The sequence below is a fragment of the Hypanus sabinus genome, chromosome 23 (assembly GCF_030144855.1).
Source record: "Hypanus sabinus isolate sHypSab1 chromosome 23, sHypSab1.hap1, whole genome shotgun sequence".
Taxonomy (NCBI): Eukaryota; Metazoa; Chordata; class Chondrichthyes; order Myliobatiformes; family Dasyatidae; genus Hypanus; species Hypanus sabinus.
The window spans coordinates 63,084,417-63,106,509 of NC_082728.1; the positions used below are offsets into that span (position 1 = coordinate 63,084,417).

Sequence of the window (22,093 nt, forward strand, 5' to 3'; positions counted from 1 at the left end):
CACCGTTCTGGTATTGATGAGGACTCTGACTGTAGTGTGCACAGATCTGGTGTTGGTGAGGACTCTGACTGTAGTGTGCACTGTTCTGGTGTTGGTGAGGACTCTGACTGTAGTGTGCACAGATCTGGTGTTGGTGATGACTCTGACTAGTGTGCACAGTTCTGGTGTTGGTGAGGACTCTGACTGTAGTGTGCACAGTTCTGGTGTTGGTGAGGACTCTGACTGTAGTGTGCACTGTTCTGGTGTTGGTGTGGACTCTGACTGTAGTGTGCACAGTTATGGTGTTGGTGAGGACTCTGACTGTAGAGTGCACCGTTCTGGTATTGGTGAGGACTCTGACTGTAGTGTGCACAGATCTGCTGTTGGTGAGGACTCTGACTGTAGTGTGCACAGTTATGGTGTTGGTGAGGACTCTGACTGTAGAGTGCACCGTTCTGGTATTGGTGAGGACTCTGACTGTAGTGTGCACAGATCTGGTGTTGGTGAAGACTCTGACTGTAGTGTGCACAGTTCTGCTGTTGGTGAGGACTCTGACTGTAGTGTGCACAGTTATGGTGTTGGTGAGGACTCTGACTGTAGAGTGCACCGTTCTGGTATTGGTGAGGACTCTGACTGTAGTGTGCACAGCTCTGGTGTTGGTGAGGACTCTGACTGTAGTGTGCACAGATCTGGTGTTGGTGAGGACTCTGGCCAGTGTGCAAAGATCTGGTGTTGGTGAGGACTCTGACTGTACTGTGCACATTTCTGGTGTTGGTGAGGACTCTGACTGTAGTGTGCACAGATCTGGTGTTGGTGAGGACTCTGACTAGTGTGCACAGTTCTGGTGTTGGTGAGGACTGACTATAGTGTGCACTGTTCTGGTGTTGGTGAGGACTCTGACTGCAGTGTGCACTGTTCTGGTGTTGGTGAGGACTCTGACTGTAGTGTGCACTGTTCTGGTGTTGGTGAGGACTCTGACTGTAGTGTGCACAGATCTGGTGTTGGTGATGACTCTGACTAGTGTGCACAGTTCTTGTGTTGCTGAGGACTCTGACTGTAGTGTGCACAGATCTGGTGTTGGTGAGGACTCTGACTAGTGTGCACAGTTCTGGTGTTGGTGAGGACTCTGACTATAGTGTGCACCGTTCTGGTGTTGGTGAGGACTCTGACTGTAGTGTGCACTGTTCTGGTTTGGTGATGACTCTGACTAGTGTGCACAGTTCTGGTGTTGGTGAGGACTCTGACTGTAGTGTGCACCATTCTGGTGTTGGTGAGGACTCTGACTGTAGTGTGCACCGTTCTGGTATTGGTGAGGACTCTGACTGTAGTGTGCACAGATCTGGTGTTGGTGAGGACTCTGACTGTAATGTGCACAGTTCTGGTGTTGGTGAGGACTCTGACTGTAGTGTGCACAGCTCTGGTGTTGGTGAGGACTCTGACTGTAGTGTGCACAGATCTGGTGTTGGTGAAGACTCTGACTGTAGTGTGCACAGCTCTGGTGTTGGTGAGGACTCTGACTGCAGTGTGCACTGTTCTGGTGTTGGTGAGGACTCTGACTGTACTGTGCACAGATCTGGTGTTGGTGAGGACTCTGACTAGTGTGCACAGTTCTGGTGTTGGAGAGGACTCTGACTGTAGTGTGCACAGATCTGGTGTTGGTGAGGACTCTGACTAGTGTGCACAGTTCTGGTGTTGGTGAGGACTCTGACTGTAGTGTGCACAGTTATGGTGTTGGTGAGGACTCTGACTGTAGTGTGCACTGTTCTGGTATTGGTGAGGACTCTGACTGTAGTGTGTACAGTTCTGCTGTTGGTGAGGACTCTGACTGTAGTGTGCACAGATCTGGTGTTGGTGAGGACTCTGACTGTAGTGTGCCCCGTTCTGATGTTGGTGAGGACTCTGACTGTAGTGTGCACAGATCTGGTGTTGGTGAGGACTCTGACTGTAGTGTGCACAGTTCTGGTGTTGTTGAGGACTCTGACTGTAGTGTGCACAGTTCTGGTGTTGATGAGGACTCTGACTGTAGTGTGCACTGTTCTGGTGTTGGTGAGGACTTTGACTGTCGTGTGCACAGATCTGGTGTTGGTGAGGACTCTGACTAGTGTGCACAGATCTGGTGTTGGTGAGGACTCTGACTGTACAGTGCACAGTTCTGGTGTTGGTGAGGATTCTGACTGTAGTGTGCACAGATCTGGTGTTGGTGAGGACTCTGACTAGTGTGCACAGTTCTGGTGTTGGTGAGGACTCTGACTATAGTGTGCACCGTTCTGGTGTTGGTGAGGACTCTGACTGTAGTGTGCACTGTTCTGGTGTTGGTGTGGACTCTGACTGTAGTGTGCACTGTTCTGGTGTTGGTGAGGACTCTGACTGTAGTGTGCACAGATCTGGTGTTGGTGATGACTCTGACTAGTGTGCACAGTTCTGGTGTTGGTGAGGACTCTGACTGTAGTGTGCACAGTTCTGGTGTTGGTGAGGACTCTGACTATAGTGTGCACCGTTCTGGTGTTGGTGAGGACTCTGACTGTAGTGTGCACTGTTCTGGTGTTGGTGTGGACTCTGACTGTAGTGTGCACTGTTCTGGTGTTGGTGAGGACTCTGACTGTAGTGTGCACAGATCTGGTGTTGGTGATGACTCTGACTAGTGTGCACAGTTCTGGTGTTGGTGAGGACTCTGACTGTAGTGTGCACAGTTCTGGTGTTGGTGAGGACTCTGACTGTAGTGTGCACTGTTCTGGTGTTGGTGTGGACTCTGACTGTAGTGTGCACAGTTATGGTGTTGGTGAGGACTCTGACTGTAGAGTGCACCGTTCTGGTATTGGTGAGGACTCTGACTGTAGTGTGCACAGATCTGGTGTTGGTGATGACTCTGACTAGTGTGCACAGTTCTGGTGTTGGTGAGGACTCTGACTGTAGTGTGCACAGTTCTGGTGTTGGTGAGGACTCTGACTGTAGTGTGCACTGTTCTGGTGTTGGTGTGGACTCTGACTGTAGTGTGCACAGTTATGGTGTTGGTGAGGACTCTGACTGTAGAGTGCACCGTTCTGGTATTGGTGAGGACTCTGACTGTAGTGTGCACAGATCTGGTGTTGGTGAGGACTCTGACTGTAGTGTGCACAGTTATGGTGTTGGTGAGGACTCTGACTGTAGAGTGCACCGTTCTGGTATTGGTGAGGACTCTGACTGTAGTGTGCACAGATCTGGTGTTGGTGAAGACTCTGACTGTACTGTGCACAGTTCTGGTGTTGGTGAGGACTGCCTGTAGTGTGCACAGTTCTGGTGTTGGTGAGGACTCTGACTGTAGTGTGCACAGATCTGGTGTTGGTGAGGACTGACTGTAGTGTGCACAGCTCTGGTGTTGGTGAGGACTCTGACTGTAGTGTGCACAGATCTGGTGTTGGTGAGGACTCTGACTGTAGTGTACACAGATCTGGTGTTGGTGAGGACTCTGACTAGTGTGCAAAGATCTGGTGTTGGTGAGGACTCTGACTGTACTGTGCACATTTCTGGTGTTGGTGAGGACTCTGACTGTAGTGTGCACAGATCTGGTGTTGGTGAGGACTCTGACTAGTGTGCACAGTTCTGGTGTTGGTGAGGACTGACTATAGTGTGCACTGTTCTGGTGTTGGTGAGGACTCTGACTGTAGTGCACTGTTCTGGTGTTGGTGAGGACTCTGACTGTACTGTGCACAGATCTGGTGTTGGTGATGACTCTGACTAGTGTGCACAGTTCTTGTGTTGGTGAGGACTCTGACTGTAGTGTGCACAGATCTGGTGTTGGTGAGGACTCTTATTGTAGTGTGCACCGTTCTGGTGTTGGTGAGGACTTTGACTGTCGTGTGCACAGATCTGGTGTTGGTGAGGACTCTGACGAGTGTGCACAGATGTGGTGTTGGTGAGGACTCTGACTACTGTGCACAGTTCTGGTGTTGGTGAGGACTGACTGTAGTGTGCACAGATCTGGTGTTGGTGAGGACTCTGACTAGTGTGCACAGTTCTGGTGTTGGTGAGGACTCTGACTATAGTGTGCACCGTTCTGGTGTTGGTGAGGACTCTGACTGTAGTGTGCACTGTTCTGGTTTGGTGATGACTCTGACTAGTGTGCACAGTTCTGGTGTTGGTGAGGACTCTGACTGTAGTGTGCACCATTCTGGTGTTGGTGAGGACTCTGACTGTAGTGTGCACCGTTCTGGTATTGATGAGGACTCTGACTGTAGTGTGCACAGATCTGGTGTTGGTGAGGACTCTGACTGTAATGTGCACAGTTCTGGTGTTGGTGAGGACTCTGACTGTAGTGTGCACAGCTCTGGTGTTGGTGAGGACTCTGACTGTAGTGTGCACAGATCTGGTGTTGGTGAAGACTCTGACTGTAGTGTGCACAGCTCTGGTGTTGGTGAGGACTCTGACTGTAGTGTGCACTGTTCTGGTGTTGGTGAGGACTCTGACTGTAGTGTGCACAGATCTGGTGTTGGTGAGGACTCTGACTAGTGTGCACAGTTCTGGTGTTGGTGAGGACTGACTGTAGTGTGCACAGATCTGGTGTTGGTGAAGACTCTGACTGTAGTGTGCACAGCTCTGGTGTTGGTGAGGACTCTGACTGTAGTGTGCACTGTTCTGGTGTTGGTGAGGACTCTGACTGTAGTGTGCACAGATCTGGTGTTGGTGAGGACTCTGACTAGTGTGCACAGTTCTGGTGTTGGTGAGGACTCTGACTGTAGTGTGCACAGATCTAGTGTTGGTGAGGACTCTGACTAGTGTGCACAGTTCTGGTGTTGGTGAGGACTCTGACTGTAGTGTGCACAGTTATGGTGTTGGTGAGGACTCTGACTGTAGTGTGCACCGTTCTGGTATTGGTGAGGACTCTGACTGTAGTGTGTACAGTTCTGCTGTTGGTGAGGACTCTGACTATAGTGTGAACTGTTCTGGTGTTGGTGAGGACTCTGACTGTAGTGTACACAGATCTGGTGTTGGTGAGGACTCTGACTGTAGTGTGCACAGTTCTGGTGTTGGTGAGGACTCTGACTGTAGTGTGCACTGTTCTGGTGTTGGTGTGGACTCTGACTGTAGTGTGCACAGTTCTGGTATTGGTGAGGACTCTGACTGTAGTGTGCATTGTTCTGGTGTTGGTGAGGACTCTGACTGTAGTGTGCACAGTTATGGTGTTGGTGAGGACTCTGACTGTAGAGTGCACCGTTCTGGTATTGGTGAGGACTCTGACTGTAGTGTGCACAGATCTGGTGTTGGTGAAGACTCTGACTGTAGTGTGCACAGTTCTGGTGTTGGTGAGGACTGCCTGTAGTGTGCACAGTTCTGGTGTTGGTGAGGACTCTGACTGTAGTGTGCACAGCTCTGGTGTTGGTGAGGACTCTGACTGTAGTGTGCACAGATCTGGTGTTGGTGAGGACTCTGACTGTAGTGTACACAGATCTGGTGTTGGTGAGGACTCTGACTAGTGTGCAAAGATCTGGTGTTGGTGAGGACTCTGACTGTAGTGTGCACTGTTCTGGTGTTGGTGAGGACTCTGACTGTACTGTGCACAGATCTGGTGTTGGTGATGACTCTGACTAGTGTGCACAGTTCTTGTGTTGGTGAGGACTCTGACTGTAGTGTGCACAGATCTGGTGTAGGTGAGGACTCTGACTGTAGTGTGCACCGTTCTGGTGTTGGTGAGGACTTTGACTGTCGTGTGCACAGATCTGGTGTTGGTGAGGACTCTGACTAGTGTGCACAGATGTGGTGTTGGTGAGGACTCTGACTACTGTGCACAGTTCTGGTGTTGGTGAGGACTGACTGTAGTGTGCACAGATCTGGTGTTGGTGAGGACTCAGACTAGTGTGCACAGTTCTGGTGTTGGTGAGGACTCTGACTATAGTGTGCACCGTTCTGGTGTTGGTGAGGACTCTGACTGTAGTGTGCACTGTTCTGGTTTGGTGATGACTCTGACTAGTGTGCACAGTTCAGGTGTTGGTGAGGACTCTGACTGTAGTGTGCACCATTCTGGTGTTGGTGAGGACTCTGACTGTAGTGTGCACTGTTCTGGTGTTGGTGAGGACTCTGACTGTACTGTGCACAGATCTGGTGTTGGTGATGACTCTGACTAGTGTGCACAGTTCTTGTGTTGGTGAGGACTCTGACTGTAGTGTGCACAGATCTGGTGTTGGTGAGGACTCTGACTAGTGTGCACAGATCTGGTGTTGGTGAGGACTCTGACTGTAGTGTGCACAGTTATGGTGTTGGTGAGGACTCTGACTGTAGAGTGCACCGATCTGGTATTGGTGAGGACTCTGACTGTAGTGTGCACAGATCTGGTGTTGGTGAAGACTCTGACTGTAGTGTGCACAGTTCTGGTGTTGGTGAGGACTGCCTGTAGTGTGCACAGTTCTGGTGTTGGTGAGGACTCTGACTGTAGTGTGCACAGATCTGGTGTTGGTGAGGACTCTGACTGTAGTGTGCACAGTTCTGGTGTTGGTGAGGACTGCCTGTAGTGTGCACAGTTCTGGTGTTGGTGAGGACTCTGACTGTAGTGTGCACAACTGTGGTGTTGGTGAGGACTCTGACTGTAGTGTGCACTGTTTTGGTGTTGGTGAGGACTCTGACTGTAGTGTGCACAGATCAGGTGTTGGTGAGGACTCTGACTAGTGTGCACAGTTCTGGTGTTGGTGAGGACTCTGACTGTAGTGTGCACAGATCTGGTGTTGGTGAGGACTCTGACTAGTGTGCACAGTTCTGGTGTTGGTGAGGACTCTGATTGTAGTGTGCACAGTTATGGTGTTGGTGAGGACTCTGACTGTAGTGTGCACCGTTCTGGTATTGGTGAGGACTCTGACTGTAGTGTGTACAGTTCTGCCGTTGGTGAGGACTCTGACTATAGTGTGAACTGTTCTGGTGTTGGTGAGGACTCTGACTGTAGTGTACACAGATCTGGTGTTGGTGAGGACTCTGACTGTAGTGTGCACAGTTCTGGTGTTGGTGAGGACTCTGACTGTAGAGTGCACCGTTCTGGTATTGGTGAGGACTCTGACTGTAGTGTGCACAGATCTGGTGTTGGTGAGGACTCTGACTGTAGTGTGCACAGTTATGGTGTTGGTGAGGACTCTGACTGTAGAGTGCACCGTTCTGGTATTGGTGAGGACTCTGACTGTAGTGTGCACAGATCTGGTGTTGGTGAAGACTCTGACTGTAGTGTGCACAGTTCTGGTGTTGGTGAGGACTGCCTGTAGTGTGCACAGTTCTGGTGTTGGTGAGGACTCTGACTGTAGTGTGCACAGATCTGGTGTTGGTGAGGACTCTGACTGTAGTGTCCACAGCTCTGGTGTTGGTGAGGACTCTGACTGTAGTGTACACAGATCTGGTGTTGGTGAGGACTCTGACTAGTGTGCAAAGAACTGGTGTTGGTGAGGACTCTGACTGTACTGTGCACATTTCTGGTGTTGGTGAGGACTCTGACTGTAGTGTGCACAGATCTGGTGTTGGTGAGGACTCTGACTAGTGTGCACAGTTCTGGTGTTGGTGAGGACTGACTATAGTGTGCACTGTTCTGGTGTTGGTGAGGACTCTGACTGTAGTGTGCACTGTTCTGGTGTTGGTGAGGACTCTGACTGTAGTGTGCACTGTTCTGGTGTTGGTGAGGACTCTGACTGTACTGTGCACAGATCTGGTGTTGGTGATGACTCTGACTAGTGTGCACAGTTCTTGTGTTGGTGAGGACTCTGACTGTAGTGTGCACAGATCTGGTGTTGGTGAGGACTCTGACTGTAGTGTGCACCGTTCTGGTGTTGGTGAGGACTTTGACTGTCGTGTGCACAGATCTGGTGTTGGTGAGGACTCTGACTAGTGTGCACAGATGTGGTGTTGGTGAGGACTCTGACTACTGTGCACAGTTCTGGTGTTGGTGAGGACTGACTGTAGTGTGCACAGATCTGGTGTTGGTGAGGACTCTGACTAGTGTGCACAGTTCTGGTGTTGGTGAGGACTCTGACTATAGTGTGCACCGTTCTGGTGTTGGTGAGGACTCTGACTGTAGTGTGCACTGTTCTGGTTTGGTGATGACTCTGACTAGTGTGCACAGTTCTGGTGTTGGTGAGGACTCTGACTGTAGTGTGCACCATTCTGGTGTTGGTGAGGACTCTGACTGTAGTGTGCACCGTTCTGGTATTGATGAGGACTCTGACTGTAGTGTGCACAGATCTGGTGTTGGTGAGGACTCTGACTGTAATGTGCACAGTTCTGGTGTTGGTGAGGACTCTGACTGTAGTGTGCACAGCTCTGGTGTTGGTGAGGACTCTGACTGTAGTGTGCACAGTTCTGGTGTTGGTGAGGACTCTGACTGTAGTGTGCACTGTTCTGGTGTTGGTGTGGACTCTGACTGTAGTGTGCACAGTTATGGTGTTGGTGAGGACTCTGACTGTAGAGTGCACCGTTCTGGTATTGGTGAGGAGTCTGACTGTAGTGTGCACAGATCTGGTGTTGGTGAGGACTCTGACTGTAGTGTGCACAGTTATGGTGTTGGTGAGGACTCTGACTGTAGAGTGCACCGTTCTGGTATTGGTGAGGACTCTGACTGTAGTGTGCACAGATCTGGTGTTGGTGAAGACTCTGACTGTAGTGTGCACAGTTCTGGTGTTGGAGAGGACTGCCTGTAGTGTGCACAGTTCTGGTGTTGGTGAGGACTCTGACTGTAGTGTGCACAGATCTGGTGTTGGTGAGGACTCTGACTGTAGTGTGCACAGCTCTGGTGTTGGTGAGGACTCTGACTGTAGTGTGCACAGATCTGGTGTTGGTGAGGACTCTGACTGTAGTGTACACAGATCTGGTGTTGGTGAGGACTCTGACTAGTGTGCAAAGAGCTGGTGTTGGTGAGGACTCTGACTGTACTGTGCACATTTCTGGTGTTGGTGAGGACTCTGACTGTAGTGTGCACAGATCTGGTGTTGGTGAGGACTCTGACTAGTGTGCACAGTTCTGGTGTTGGTGAGGACTGACTATAGTGTGCACTGTTCTGGTGTTGGTGAGGACTCTGACTGTAGTGTGCACTGTTCTGGTGTTGGTGAGGACTCTGACTGTAGTGTGCACTGTTCTGGTGTTGGTGAGGACTCTGACTGTACTGTGCACAGATCTGGTGTTGGTGATGACTCTGACTAGTGTGCACAGTTCTTGTGTTGGTGAGGACTCTGACTGTAGTGTGCACAGATCTGGTGTTGGTGAGGACTCTGACTGTAGTGTGCACCGTTCTGGTGTTGGTGAGGACTTTGACTGTCGTGTGCACAGATCTGGTGTTGGTGAGGACTCTGACTAGTGTGCACAGATGTGGTGTTGGTGAGGACTCTGACTACTGTGCACAGTTCTGGTGTTGGTGAGGACTGACTGTAGTGTGCACAGATCTGGTGTTGGTGAGGACTCTGACTAGTGTGCACAGTTCTGGTGTTGGTGAGGACTCTGACTATAGTGTGCACCGTTCTGGTGTTGGTGAGGACTCTGACTGTAGTGTGCACTGTTCTGGTTTGGTGATGACTCTGACTAGTGTGCACAGTTCTGGTGTTGGTGAGGACTCTGACTGTAGTGTGCACCATTCTGGTGTTGGTGAGGACTCTGACTGTAGTGTGCACCGTTCTGGTATTGATGAGGACTCTGACTGTAGTGTGCACAGATCTGGTGTTGGTGAGGACTCTGACTGTAATGTGCACAGTTCTGGTGTTGGTGAGGACTCTGACTGTAGTGTGCACAGCTCTGGTGTTGGTGAAGACTCTGACTGTAGTGTGCACAGCTCTGGTGTTGGTGAGGACTCTGACTGTAGTGTGCACTGTTCTGGTGTTGGTGAGGACTCTGACTGTAGTGTGCACAGATCTGGTGTTGGTGAGGACTCTGACTAGTGTGCACAGTTCTGGTGTTGGTGAGGACTCTGACTGTAGTGTGCACAGTTATGGTGTTGGTGAGGACTCTGACTGTAGTGTGCACCGTTCTGGTATTGGTGAGGACTCTGACTGTAGTGTGTACAGTTCTGCTGTTGGTGAGGACTCTGACTATAGTGTGAACTGTTCTGGTGTTGGTGAGGACTCTGACTGTAGTGTACACAGATCTGGTGTTGGTGAGGACTCTGACTAGTGTGCACAGATCTGGTGTTGGTGAGGACTCTGACTGTAGTGTGCACAGTTCTGGTGTTGGAGAGGACTGCCTGTAGTGTGCACAGTTCTGGTGTTGGTGAGGACTCTGACTGTAGTGTGCACAGATCTGGTGTTGGTGAGGACTCTGACTGTAGTGTGCACAGCTCTGGTGTTGGTGAGGACTCTGACTGTAGTGTGCACAGATCTGGTGTTGGTGAGGACTCTGACTGTAGTGTACACAGATCTGGTGTTGGTGAGGACTCTGACTAGTGTGCAAAGAGCTGGTGTTGGTGAGGACTCTGACTGTACTGTGCACATTTCTGGTGTTGGTGAGGACTCTGACTGTAGTGTGCACAGATCTGGTGTTGGTGAGGACTCTGACTAGTGTGCACAGTTCTGGTGTTGGTGAGGACTGACTATAGTGTGCACTGTTCTGGTGTTGGTGAGGACTCTGACTGTAGTGTGCACTGTTCTGGTGTTGGTGAGGACTCTGACTGTAGTGTGCACTGTTCTGGTGTTGGTGAGGACTCTGACTGTACTGTGCACAGATCTGGTGTTGGTGATGACTCTGACTAGTGTGCACAGTTCTTGTGTTGGTGAGGACTCTGACTGTAGTGTGCACAGATCTGGTGTTGGTGAGGACTCTGACTGTAGTGTGCACCGTTCTGGTGTTGGTGAGGACTTTGACTGTCGTGTGCACAGATCTGGTGTTGGTGAGGACTCTGACTAGTGTGCACAGATGTGGTGTTGGTGAGGACTCTGACTACTGTGCACAGTTCTGGTGTTGGTGAGGACTGACTGTAGTGTGCACAGATCTGGTGTTGGTGAGGAATCTGACTAGTGTGCACAGTTCTGGTGTTGGTGAGGACTCTGACTATAGTGTGCACCGTTCTGGTGTTGGTGAGGACTCTGACTGTAGTGTGCACTGTTCTGGTTTGGTGATGACTCTGACTAGTGTGCACAGTTCTGGTGTTGGTGAGGACTCTGACTGTAGTGTGCACCATTCTGGTGTTGGTGAGGACTCTGACTGTAGTGTGCACCGTTCTGGTATTGATGAGGACTCTGACTGTAGTGTGCACAGATCTGGTGTTGGTGAGGACTCTGACTGTAATGTGCACAGTTCTGGTGTTGGTGAGGACTCTGACTGTAGTGTGCACAGCTCTGGTGTTGGTGAAGACTCTGACTGTAGTGTGCACAGCTCTGGTGTTGGTGAGGACTCTGACTGTAGTGTGCACTGTTCTGGTGTTGGTGAGGACTCTGACTGTAGTGTGCACAGATCTGGTGTTGGTGAGGACTCTGACTAGTGTGCACAGTTCTGGTGTTGGTGAGGACTCTGACTGTAGTGTGCACAGTTATGGTGTTGGTGAGGACTCTGACTGTAGTGTGCACCGTTCTGGTATTGGTGAGGACTCTGACTGTAGTGTGTACAGTTCTGCTGTTGGTGAGGACTCTGACTATAGTGTGAACTGTTCTGGTGTTGGTGAGGACTCTGACTGTAGTGTACACAGATCTGGTGTTGGTGAGGACTCTGACTAGTGTGCACAGATCTGGTGTTGGTGAGGACTCTGACTGTACTGTGCACAGTTCTGGTGTTGGTGAGGACTCTGAATAGTGTGCACAGTTCTGGTGTTTGTGAGGACTCTGACTATAGTGTGCACCGTTCTGGTGTTGGTGAGGACTCTGTCTGTAGTGTGCACTGTTCTGGTGTTGGTGAGGACTCTGACTGTAGTGTGCATTGTTCTGGTGTTGGTGAGGACTCTGACTGTAGTGTGCACAGATCTGGTGTTGGTGATGACTCTGACTAGTGTGCACAGTTCTGGTGTTGGTGAGGACTCTGACTGTAGTGTGCACCGTTCTGGTATTGGTGAGGACTCTGACTGTAGTGTGTACAGTTCTGCTGTTGGTGAGGACTCTGACTGTAGTGTGCACAGATCTGGTGTTGGTGAGGACTCTGACTGTAGTGTGCCCCGTTCTGGTGTTGGTGAGGACTCTGACTGTAGTGTGCACAGATCTGGTGTTGGTGAGGACTCTGACTGTAGTGTGCCCCGTTCTGGTGTTGGTGAGGACTCTGACTGTAGTGTGCACAGATCTGGTGTTGGTGAGGACTCTGACTGTAGTGTGCACAGTTCTGGTGTTGCTGAGGACTCTGACTGTAGTGTGCACCGTTCTGGTATTGATGAGGACTCTGACTGTAGTGTGCACAGATCTGGTGTTGGTGAGGACTCTGACTGTAATGTGCACAGTTCTGGTGTTGGTGAGGACTCTGACTGTAGTGTGCACAGCTCTGGTGTTGGTGAAGACTCTGACTGTAGTGTGCACAGCTCTGGTGTTGGTGAGGACTCTGACTGTAGTGTGCACTGTTCTGGTGTTGGTGAGGACTCTGACTGTAGTGTGCACAGATCTGGTGTTGGTGAGGACTCTGACTAGTGTGCACAGTTCTGGTGTTGGTGAGGACTCTGACTGTAGTGTGCACAGTTATGGTGTTGGTGAGGACTCTGACTGTAGTGTGCACCGTTCTGGTATTGGTGAGGACTCTGACTGTAGTGTGTACAGTTCTGCTGTTGGTGAGGACTCTGACTATAGTGTGAACTGTTCTGGTGTTGGTGAGGACTCTGACTGTAGTGTACACAGATCTGGTGTTGGTGAGGACTCTGACTAGTGTGCACAGATCTGGTGTTGGTGAGGACTCTGACTGTACTGTGCACAGTTCTGGTGTTGGTGAGGACTCTGACTATAGTGTGCACCGTTCTGGTGTTGGTGAGGACTCTGTCTGTAGTGTGCACTGTTCTGGTGTTGGTGAGGGCTCTGACTGTAGTGTGCATTGTTCTGGTGTTGGTGAGGACTCTGACTGTAGTGTGCACAGATCTGGTGTTGGTGATGACTCTGACTAGTGTGCACAGTTCTGGTGTTGGTGAGGACTCTGACTGTAGTGTGCACAGTTATGGTGTTGGTGAGGACTCTGACTGTAGTGTGCACCGTTCTGGTATTGGTGAGGACTCTGACTGTAGTGTGTACAGTTCTGCTGTTGGTGAGGACTCTGACTGTAGTGTGCACAGATCTGGTGTTGGTGAGGACTCTGACTGTAGTGTGCCCCGTTCTGGTGTTGGTGAGGACTCTGACTGTAGTGTGCACAGATCTGGTGTTGGTGAGGACTCTGACTGTAGTGTGCCCCGTTCTGGTGTTGGTGAGGACTCTGACTGTAGTGTGCACAGATCTGGTGTTGGTGAGGACTCTGACTGTAGTGTGCACAGTTCTGGTGTTGCTGAGGACTCTGACTGTAGTGTGCACCGTTCTGGTGTTGGTGAGGCCAGATCGACTGTAGTGTATGAGAGGTGATATTAGGCAAACATGCAAAATCCTAAAGGGTCTGGACAGGGTGGATGTTGAAATGTTTTCACTGGTGGGAGAATTGCTGACAAAGTGCTAGTTGTTTAAAATCACAGTAGGGAGAAAGCTTTAGAATTCTCTAACCGAGATGATTGTGGAGGCTAGTTCAGCAGAAGTTTGCAAAGCAGGAGTAGGTGACTTTTTGGGGAATTGAGGGCTGTCGGGATGTGACACAGGAGAGGGGTTGAGGTCTGAGATGGGTCACATGGTCACAATGATTGACTAAAGGGGCTGAATGGCCGGCTTCCATTCGAACTTCGATATTGTTGCTTGTCAACATCAATGTGAACTTCATTCTTTTCCTTTTGTTATTCTTCCCCTGAAAACAAAGGTTGGTGAGGAGTGTGACTTGCCATCCTGGCTAACTGCCGAGTCGCCACTGCTAAAACGAATCGTTGTGGAGCTGGCTGGAGATCAGCTCGCACCTTTGCAGTGTGCACCGCAGCAGACCTGGGAGACTGTACTGTCTCTCCTTTGGTCACAGTACAATGCAGCCGTGTGCCATTCCTGCCACTGTAGTTTCTAGTCTGCAGGTGCACCACATTGAACCTAAAATTTTTGCTTAAAATGCATGTTGGAGTTAAATATTAACACCTGAAAAATAATTACAGGCCATGACTTTAGAGATAATTTTAGTTAAGCAGCCCTGGTATTTGGACTTCTCCCTTAACAGTATCTGGACAGTTGACTATTAACAGACTCCAGTGAACTTTGTGACTATGTGTGAATGACACTTGACTTGGGTGTGGGGGCAGCTATGTGCTTTTTGCTGTCTTCAATGTTGGCAATCATATGCACACGTTTAGTACCTTCTATCAAAGTAGAACTCGTAGATGGTAGCATGGGAAAAGATATCAAACTGGCTATCTTGTACTGTAAATTATCTAAAACCATTTTGGACCTCTCTCACTTAAGGCAGGTACAGCCACAAGTTAGGTAAAGGTAAATATTTTTTCCTGTAGATGATGTCAGGTGGGATGAATGTTGCAGGGAGAAAGGAGACTGACTCAGAAAGTTCAGAATTAGAATTAATTTGGATGAAGATAAAAAATAGTAAGGGCCAAGCACACTGGGGATTGTATATAGACCCCGGTTATGGTGAATCTATGAAAAGTATCTGGCCCAGATGGTGTACATAGCTGAGTACTGAAGACTTATGCTAATCAACTGTCTGGAACGTTTACTGATATCTTCGGCAGTCTGAGGCTTCAATTATACGGGTGCCCAAGAAGAGTGTGGAAAAAGGGGAAAGTGCTGAGCTAGTTCATTGTTCGGCGCTCATTCAGAACTCTGATGGCAGAGGGGAAGAAGCTGTTTGTGAAACATTAAGTGTGTCTCTTCAGGCTCCTGTACCTCCTTTGTGGTAACAAAAGAGAAGAGGGCATGTCCTGGGTGATGGGGGAAGTACAGTAGAGCCTCTGCTTTCTCAGAAGTTTGTGCAGATTCAGCATATCATCTCAAACTTTGAGAAACTTCTATAGATGTACAGTGGAGAGCATCCTGCATGGTTGCATTATGCTGTGGTGTGGGATCACCTATTAAAATCAGTGGATACCACCCAGTTCATCACAGGAAAAGCCCTTCCCACTATTGGGAATAAAGGGAGCCCTTTCTGACTGGCCACCGGTAACTAGTGGTGTTCCAGAGGGCTCTGTGCTGTGATTGCTTCTTTTCGTGTTAGTTGCCATTGATTTGGATGACAGAATTGATGGCTTTTTGACCACGTTTGTGGATAATATGAAGATGGGTGGAGGAGCAAGTAGTGCTGAGGAAGCAGGGGGTCTGCAGAAGGGCTGAGTCATATTGGAAGAATGGGCAAAGAAGTGGCTAATGGAATATAGTGTTGGAAAGTGATTGGTCATGTACTTTGATAGAAAGAATAAAGTCATAGACTATTTTGGGGAGAATGGGGAGAGATTCAGATATCAGAGGTACAGGTGCAGTTATAGAGAAAATGTAGTGCAGGTAGACAATCAGATATAAGGTAGATTGTGAGGCAAAGATCATCTTTAATGCATAGGAGGTCTGTTCAAGTGCCTTACAACAGTTGGATGGAAGCTGTCCTACGGGGTGTAAGCAACTATAGGCCAGTTAGCTTAACATCTGTAGTCGGGAAAATGCTTGAAGCTGTCATTAAGGAAGAAATAGCGAAACATTTAGAAAGGAGTGGTTCCATTAGACAGATTCAGAAAGAGCAGGTCCTGTTTGACAAACTTACTGGAGTTCTTTGAGGACATAATGAGTGCAGTGGATAGAGCTAAACAAGTGGATGTGGTATACTTGGATTTCCAAAAGGTGTTGGATAAGGTGGCGCACAAGAGACTTATAAATAAGATACAGATGCATGGAGTCGGAGGGAGTGTACTGGCATGGATAGTGGATTGGTTAACCGATAGAAGGCAGAGAGTTGGTATAAATGGGTGTTTCTCCAGTTGGCAGTGAGTGGGGTGCCGCAGGGGTCAGTGCTGGGCCCGCAGCTGTTTACATTGATGATTTGGAAGAGGGGACTGAGTGTAATGTAGCAAAATTTGCTGCTAACACTAAACTGAGTGGAAAAGCAAATTGTACAGAGGATGGGGAGAGTCTGCAGAGGGATAGAGATAGGTTAAGTGAGTGGGCCAAGGTCTGGCAGATGGAATACAACATTGGTAAATGTGAGATCATTCACTTTGTAGGGTATAATAGAAGAGCAGATTATTATTTAAATGGTGAAAGACTGCAGCATACTGTTGTGCAGAGGGACTTGGGAGTGCTTGTTCATGAATCGCAAAAAGTTGGCTTGCAGGTACAACAGGTTATTAAGAAGGCAAATGGAATGTTGGTCTTCATTACTAGAGGAATTGAATTCAAGAGCAGGGAGGCCATGCTGCAACTATACAGGTAGTGGTAAGGCCGCACCTGGAGTATTGTGTGTAGTTCTGGTCTCCATACTGGAGGAAGGATATACTGGCTTTGGAGGCCGTGCAGAGGAAGTTCACCAGGTTGATTCCAGACATGAAGGGGTTAACCTATGAGGAGAGATTGAGTCCCCTGGGACTATACTCTCTGGAGTTCAGATGAATGAGAGAGGATCTTATAGAAACATACAAAATTTTGAAAAGGATGGATAAGATAGAAGCAGGAAAGTTGTTTCCATTGGTAGGTGAGACTAGAACGAGCAGACATTGCCTCAAGATTCAGGAGAGAAGATATAGAATGGAGATGAGCAGAAACTGTTTTTCCCAGAGAGTGGTGAATCAGGAATTCTCTGCCCAGGGAAGCAGTTGAGGCTTCTTCACTAAATATATTTAAGATACAGTGCGATAGATTTTTACATAGTAGGGGAATTGAGGGTTATGGGGAAAAGGCAGGTAGATGGAGCTGAGTTTACAGACAGATCAGCTATGATCTTATTGAATGGCGGGGCAGGCTCGATGGGCTGAATGGCCTACTCCTGCTCCTATTTCTTAAGTTATTCACGGTTCCAGAGAAGTGTGTGAAATCTGTGTTTTTTTTTTGTTGGAAGTAAGGGTGGAAGTAGCACAGTAGTAGAGTTTATTTATAAAGAATAAAAGAAGCCAAGGAGAACAGGCCCTGATAGTGCAGTATGTGGTCCAGACAGATTTGAAGAGGTCTGGCTCAACCAATGGTCGAAAATTCTGGAAATCAATGTTTTAGGCTGATGAACATTCACAAGGGAAAGGAGATCAACCAGCAGAGATCTGGCCAATGGAGCCTTATGTGAAACCCTTTATGGCAGAACAAATAAAAGTGAAGCATTTTATCTGAGATGAGAGATTATGGAGCTCCGAGTGGATGATTCACAAAAGGGTCATATACAGACACAGCAAGTAATTAGGAAAGCTAAGAGATTGTTGTTATTTATTGCCATTTACAAAAGTAGGGAGGTTACACTTCAATTATAGAAGGCACTCATGAGATCACACCTGAAGTATGTGTATAATAATGTTCTTATTTAAGAAACAATGTTAATATGGTACAAACAATCCAAAGAAGATTTTATTGACTAATATCTTTAATCAGCAAGTTGGAAGGGATTGGGCAGGGTATCCACTGGAGGATAAAAGAGTGAGATGGTCAATTAAAACTTATAACGCCTTGAGGGCCTTGATAAGGTGGGTGTGGAGAGGATGTCTTTTCTTGCAACACAGTCTAGACCGAGACAGAAAAGTGTAAGGCCTTCATTGGTTCAGTGTAAACACTATGTCACTGAGTACAAGAGTTGGACATTATGTTACTATTGTACAAAGTGTTGGCTGGGCCTAATCTTGTTATGAATTAAAATGTTTCTTCAGTAAAATGTAGGTTAAATTTTGGAAAAATGCTACATGAAGGATGATTAAGCAGCCAAGAAGCCGGAAAAATATGGGGAAAATAGGCAATATGCATTAATTTTAGTAACAGAAAACTGAGAAAAGGCCATTTTCGTCTACATGGAGTTGCAACTACAGATAAATTAATTCTGTTCCTTTATATCCCAATAGCTGCATGTTCCTCGCGCACCTTTAAAGGCAATTCCAACCACCAATAGAATACTACTTCGAAAACTAAAACCCAAGGAAGACGTGATGGTGAAAAGACTTGTAGCCAAACCTACACTACCTCTGGATGAATTGAGAACTATGGACTATTCAGGTGTGTTATTTTTTTGCTAACATGGGTAAAAATAAATCTTCTTTAACAATTATTTAGAGGATGTAAGCTGGTGACTTAATTTGGCTTGCTGAAGACACCACTTTAATGTGACTGTGTACCTGTATAAACTCTATCTGTGTATTGCTGTTTATCTGCTGGGAAAAGATTATTGTTGAGAATACAAGAAGCTGAAGATGCTGCTCTTTGTAATAACACATGTACTATCCATGCCCCCAATATACCCCTGTTCGCCTAGGGCGAACTGCCATCACCCCACTGATAGTGCAATATTACAGTGTAATGCCCCCTAGTACACACTTGCAACACAAATATCAGACAATACATCAAAGGCGAGTAAATAATTGCAACTTTATAGTTATTTCTTAGTGATGGGTTAGTAGAAACAGATAACCTAAAGGCGCCAAATCAGTAAGTTTATCAGTTTGTGCACATAATATTTTCAAGAACTAAGCAGAAGGCTGAAGAACAGGTCCTCAAGGGTGGTGTTCTCAGGATTGCTGCCAGTGCTACGTGATAGTGATGGTAAGAATTGGAGGAGATGGCAGTTGAATGCGTGGCTGAGGAGTTGGTGCAGGGGGCAGGGTTTTAGATTTTTGAATCATTGGGATCTCTTCTGGGGAAGGTGGGACCTGTACAGATTGGATGGGTTGCACCTGAACTCAAGGGGGAGCAATGACCTTGCTGGTAGGTTTGCTAGCATCGTTAAACTAATTTACAAGGGGGTTGGGACCCAGAGCAATAGAGCAGTGAAAGAAGTGCATGGAGTAAAGCCAGATCTAACATATAGAGAGGCTTTGAGGAAAGAGAAGCAGAATAAAGGGTGTAAAGGTAGTAAGGTAGAAGGGCTAAAGTGTGTGTACTTCAATGCAAGAAGCATCAGGAACAAAGGTGAGGAACTGAGAGCTTGGATACATACATGGAATTATGATGTAGTGGCCATTACGGAGAATTGGCTGGCACCAGGGCAGGAATGGATTCACAATATTCCTGGATTTCAGTGCTTTAAAAGGGATGGGGGGGGGGGTGGGGAGAGGAGGAGGGTGACATTACTGGTCAGGGATACTATTACAGCTGCAGAAAGGGTGGGTAATGTAGCAGGATCCTCTTTTGAGTCAGTATGGGTGGGTCAGGAACAGGAAGGAAGCAGTTACTCTACTGGGGGTATTCTGTAGCCCCCTGGTAGCAGCAGAGATACCGAGGAGCAGATTGGGAGGCAGATTTTGGAAAGGTGCAAAAATAACAGGGCTGTTATCATGGGTGACTTTAACTTTCCTAATATTGATTGGCACTTGATTAGTTCCAAGGGTTTAGATGGGGCAGAGTTTGTTAAGTGTGTCCAGGATGGATTCCTGTCACAGTATGTTGACAGGCCGACTAAGGGGAATGCCATACTAGATCTAGTATTAGATAACAAACCGGGTCAGGTCACAGATCTGTCAGTGGGTGAGCATCTGGGGGACAGTGATCACTGCTCCCTGGCCTTTAGCATTATCATGAAAAAGGATAGAATCAGAGAGGACAGGAAAATTTTTAATTGGGGAAGGGCAAATTATGAGGCTATAAGGCTAGAACTTGCGGGTGTGAATTGGGATGATGTTTTCGCAGGGAAATGTACTATGGACATGTGGTCGATGTTTAAGGATCTTTTGCAGGATATTAGGGATAAATTTGTCCCGGTGAGGAAGATAAAGAATGGTAGGATGAAGGAACCATGAGTGACAAGTGAAGTGGAAAATCTAGTCAGGTGGAAGAAGGCAGCATACATGAGGTTTAGGCAGCAAGGATCAGATGGGTCTATTGAGGAATATTGGGTAGCAAGAAAGGAGCTTAAGAAGGGCCTGAGAAGAGCAAAAAGGGGGCATGAGAAGGCCTTGGCGAGTAGGGTAAAGGAAAACCCCAAGGCACTCTTCAATTATGTGAAGAACAAAAGGTTGACAGGAGTGAAGATAGGACCAATTAGAGGTAAAAGTGGGAAGATGTGCCTGGAGGCAGTGGAAATGAGCGAGGTCCTCAATGAATACTTCTCTTCGGTATTCACCACTGAGAGGGAACTTGATGATGGTGAGGACAATATGAGTGAGGTTGATGTTCTGGAGCATGTTGATATTAAGGGAGAGGAGGTGTTGGAGTTGTTAAAATACATTAGGACGGATAAGTCCCCGGGGCCTGATGGAATATTCCCCAGGCTGCTCCACGAGGCGAGGGAGGAGATTGCTGAACCTCTGGCTAGGATCTTTATGTCCTTGTTGTCCACGGGAATGGTACCAGAGGATTGGAGGGAGGCAAATGTTGTCCCCTTGTTCAAAAAAGGTAGTAGGGATAGTCCAGGTAATTATAGACCAGTGAGCCTTACATCTGTGGTGGGAAAGCTGTTGGAAAAGATTCTTAGAGATAGGATTTATGGGCATTTAGAGAATCATGGTCTGATCAAGGACAGTAAGCATGGCTTTGTGAAGGGCAGATCATGAGTAACAAGCCTGATAGAGTTCTTTGAGGAGGTGACCAGGCATATAGATGAGGGTAGTGCAGTGGATGTGATCTACATGGATTTTAGTAAGGCATTTGACAAGGTTCCACGCGGTAGGCTTATTCAGAAATTCAGAAGGCATGGGATCCAGGGAAATTTGGCCAGGTGGATTCAGAATTGGCTTGCCTGCAGAAGGCAGAGGGTTGTGGTGGAGGGAGTACATTCAGATTGGAGGGTTGTGACTAGTGGTGTCCCACAAGGATCAGTTCTGGGACATCGACTTTTCGTGATTTTTATTAACGACCTGGATGTGGGGGTAGAAGGGTGGGTTGGCAAGTTTTCAGATGACACAAAGGTTGGTGGTGTTGTAGATAGTGTAGAGGATTGTCAAATTGCAGAGAGACATTGATAGGATGCAGAAGTGGGCTGAGAAGTGGCAGATGGAGTTCAACCTGGAGAAGTGTGAGGTGGTACACTTTGGAAGGACAAACTCCAAGGCAGAGTACGAAGTAAATGGCAGGATACTTGGTAGTGTAGAGGAGCAGAGGGATCTGGGGGTACATGTCCACAGATCCCTGAAAGTTGCCTCACAGGTAGATAGGGTAGTTAAGAAAGCTTATGGGTTGTTAGCTTTCATAAGTTGAGGGATAGAGTTTAAGAGTCGGGTAATGATGCAGCTCTATCAAACTCTGGTTAGGCCACATTTGGAGGACTGTGTCCAGTTCTGGTCACCTCACTATAGGAAGGATGTGGAAGCATTGGAAAGGGTACAGAGGAGATCTACCAGGATGCTGCCTGGTTTAGAGAGTATGCATTATGATCAGAGGTTAAGGGAGCTAGGGCTTTACTCTCTGGAGAGAAGGAGGAGGAGAGGAGACATGATAGAGGTGTACAAGATATTAAGAGGAATAGAGAGAGTGGACAGCCAGTGCCTCTTCCCCAGGGCACCACTGCTCAGTACAAGAGGACATGGCTTTAACGTAAGGGGAGGGAAGTTCAAGGGGGATATTAGAGGAAGGTTTTTCACTCAGAGAGTGGTTGGTGTGTGGAATGCACTGCCTGAGTCAGTGGTGGAGGCAGATTCACTAGTGAAGTTCAAGAGATTACTAGACAGGTATATGGAGGAATTTAAGGTGGGGGGTTATATGGAAGGCAGTGTTTGAGGGTTGGCACAACATTGTGGGCCGAAGGGCCTGTAATGTGCTGTACTATTCTATGTTCTATATTTTAATATGTTGGAGGTCATGCTTCCGGTTCCATTCACAATGACCTTCCGAGCCTTCTGCCACCATCTGAACCGCCAACGTCCAGTATCCGCCACCCTGGAACCGCTGTCCGCTCCTCACACATCTGTCCTCCTCACTCGCCTCGCGAAAAGACCACAAACTCCCGCTCAGCTCACACATACAAAATAACATAACAATTCTCCATTGGTTAGTTTCCCCCTTATCTGCAGTAATAACCCAAACATTCCAGCTACAGAAACCCATTACAGTATTAAGTAACA

General features: G+C 48.0%; 1 protein-coding gene across 1 annotated transcript in view; it reads left to right on the top strand.

Annotated features, from left to right (window-relative positions):
* The window catches only part of mycbpap (mycbp associated protein), a 399,570-nt gene that overhangs the window by 57,129 nt on the left and 320,348 nt on the right, over positions 1 to 22,093 (top strand). Inside the window, exon 3 of the mRNA XM_059949031.1 lies at positions 17,948 to 18,098. Coding sequence (XP_059805014.1) covers positions 17,948 to 18,098 — 151 coding nt within the window. The remainder of the gene's footprint in view (positions 1 to 17,947; positions 18,099 to 22,093) is intronic.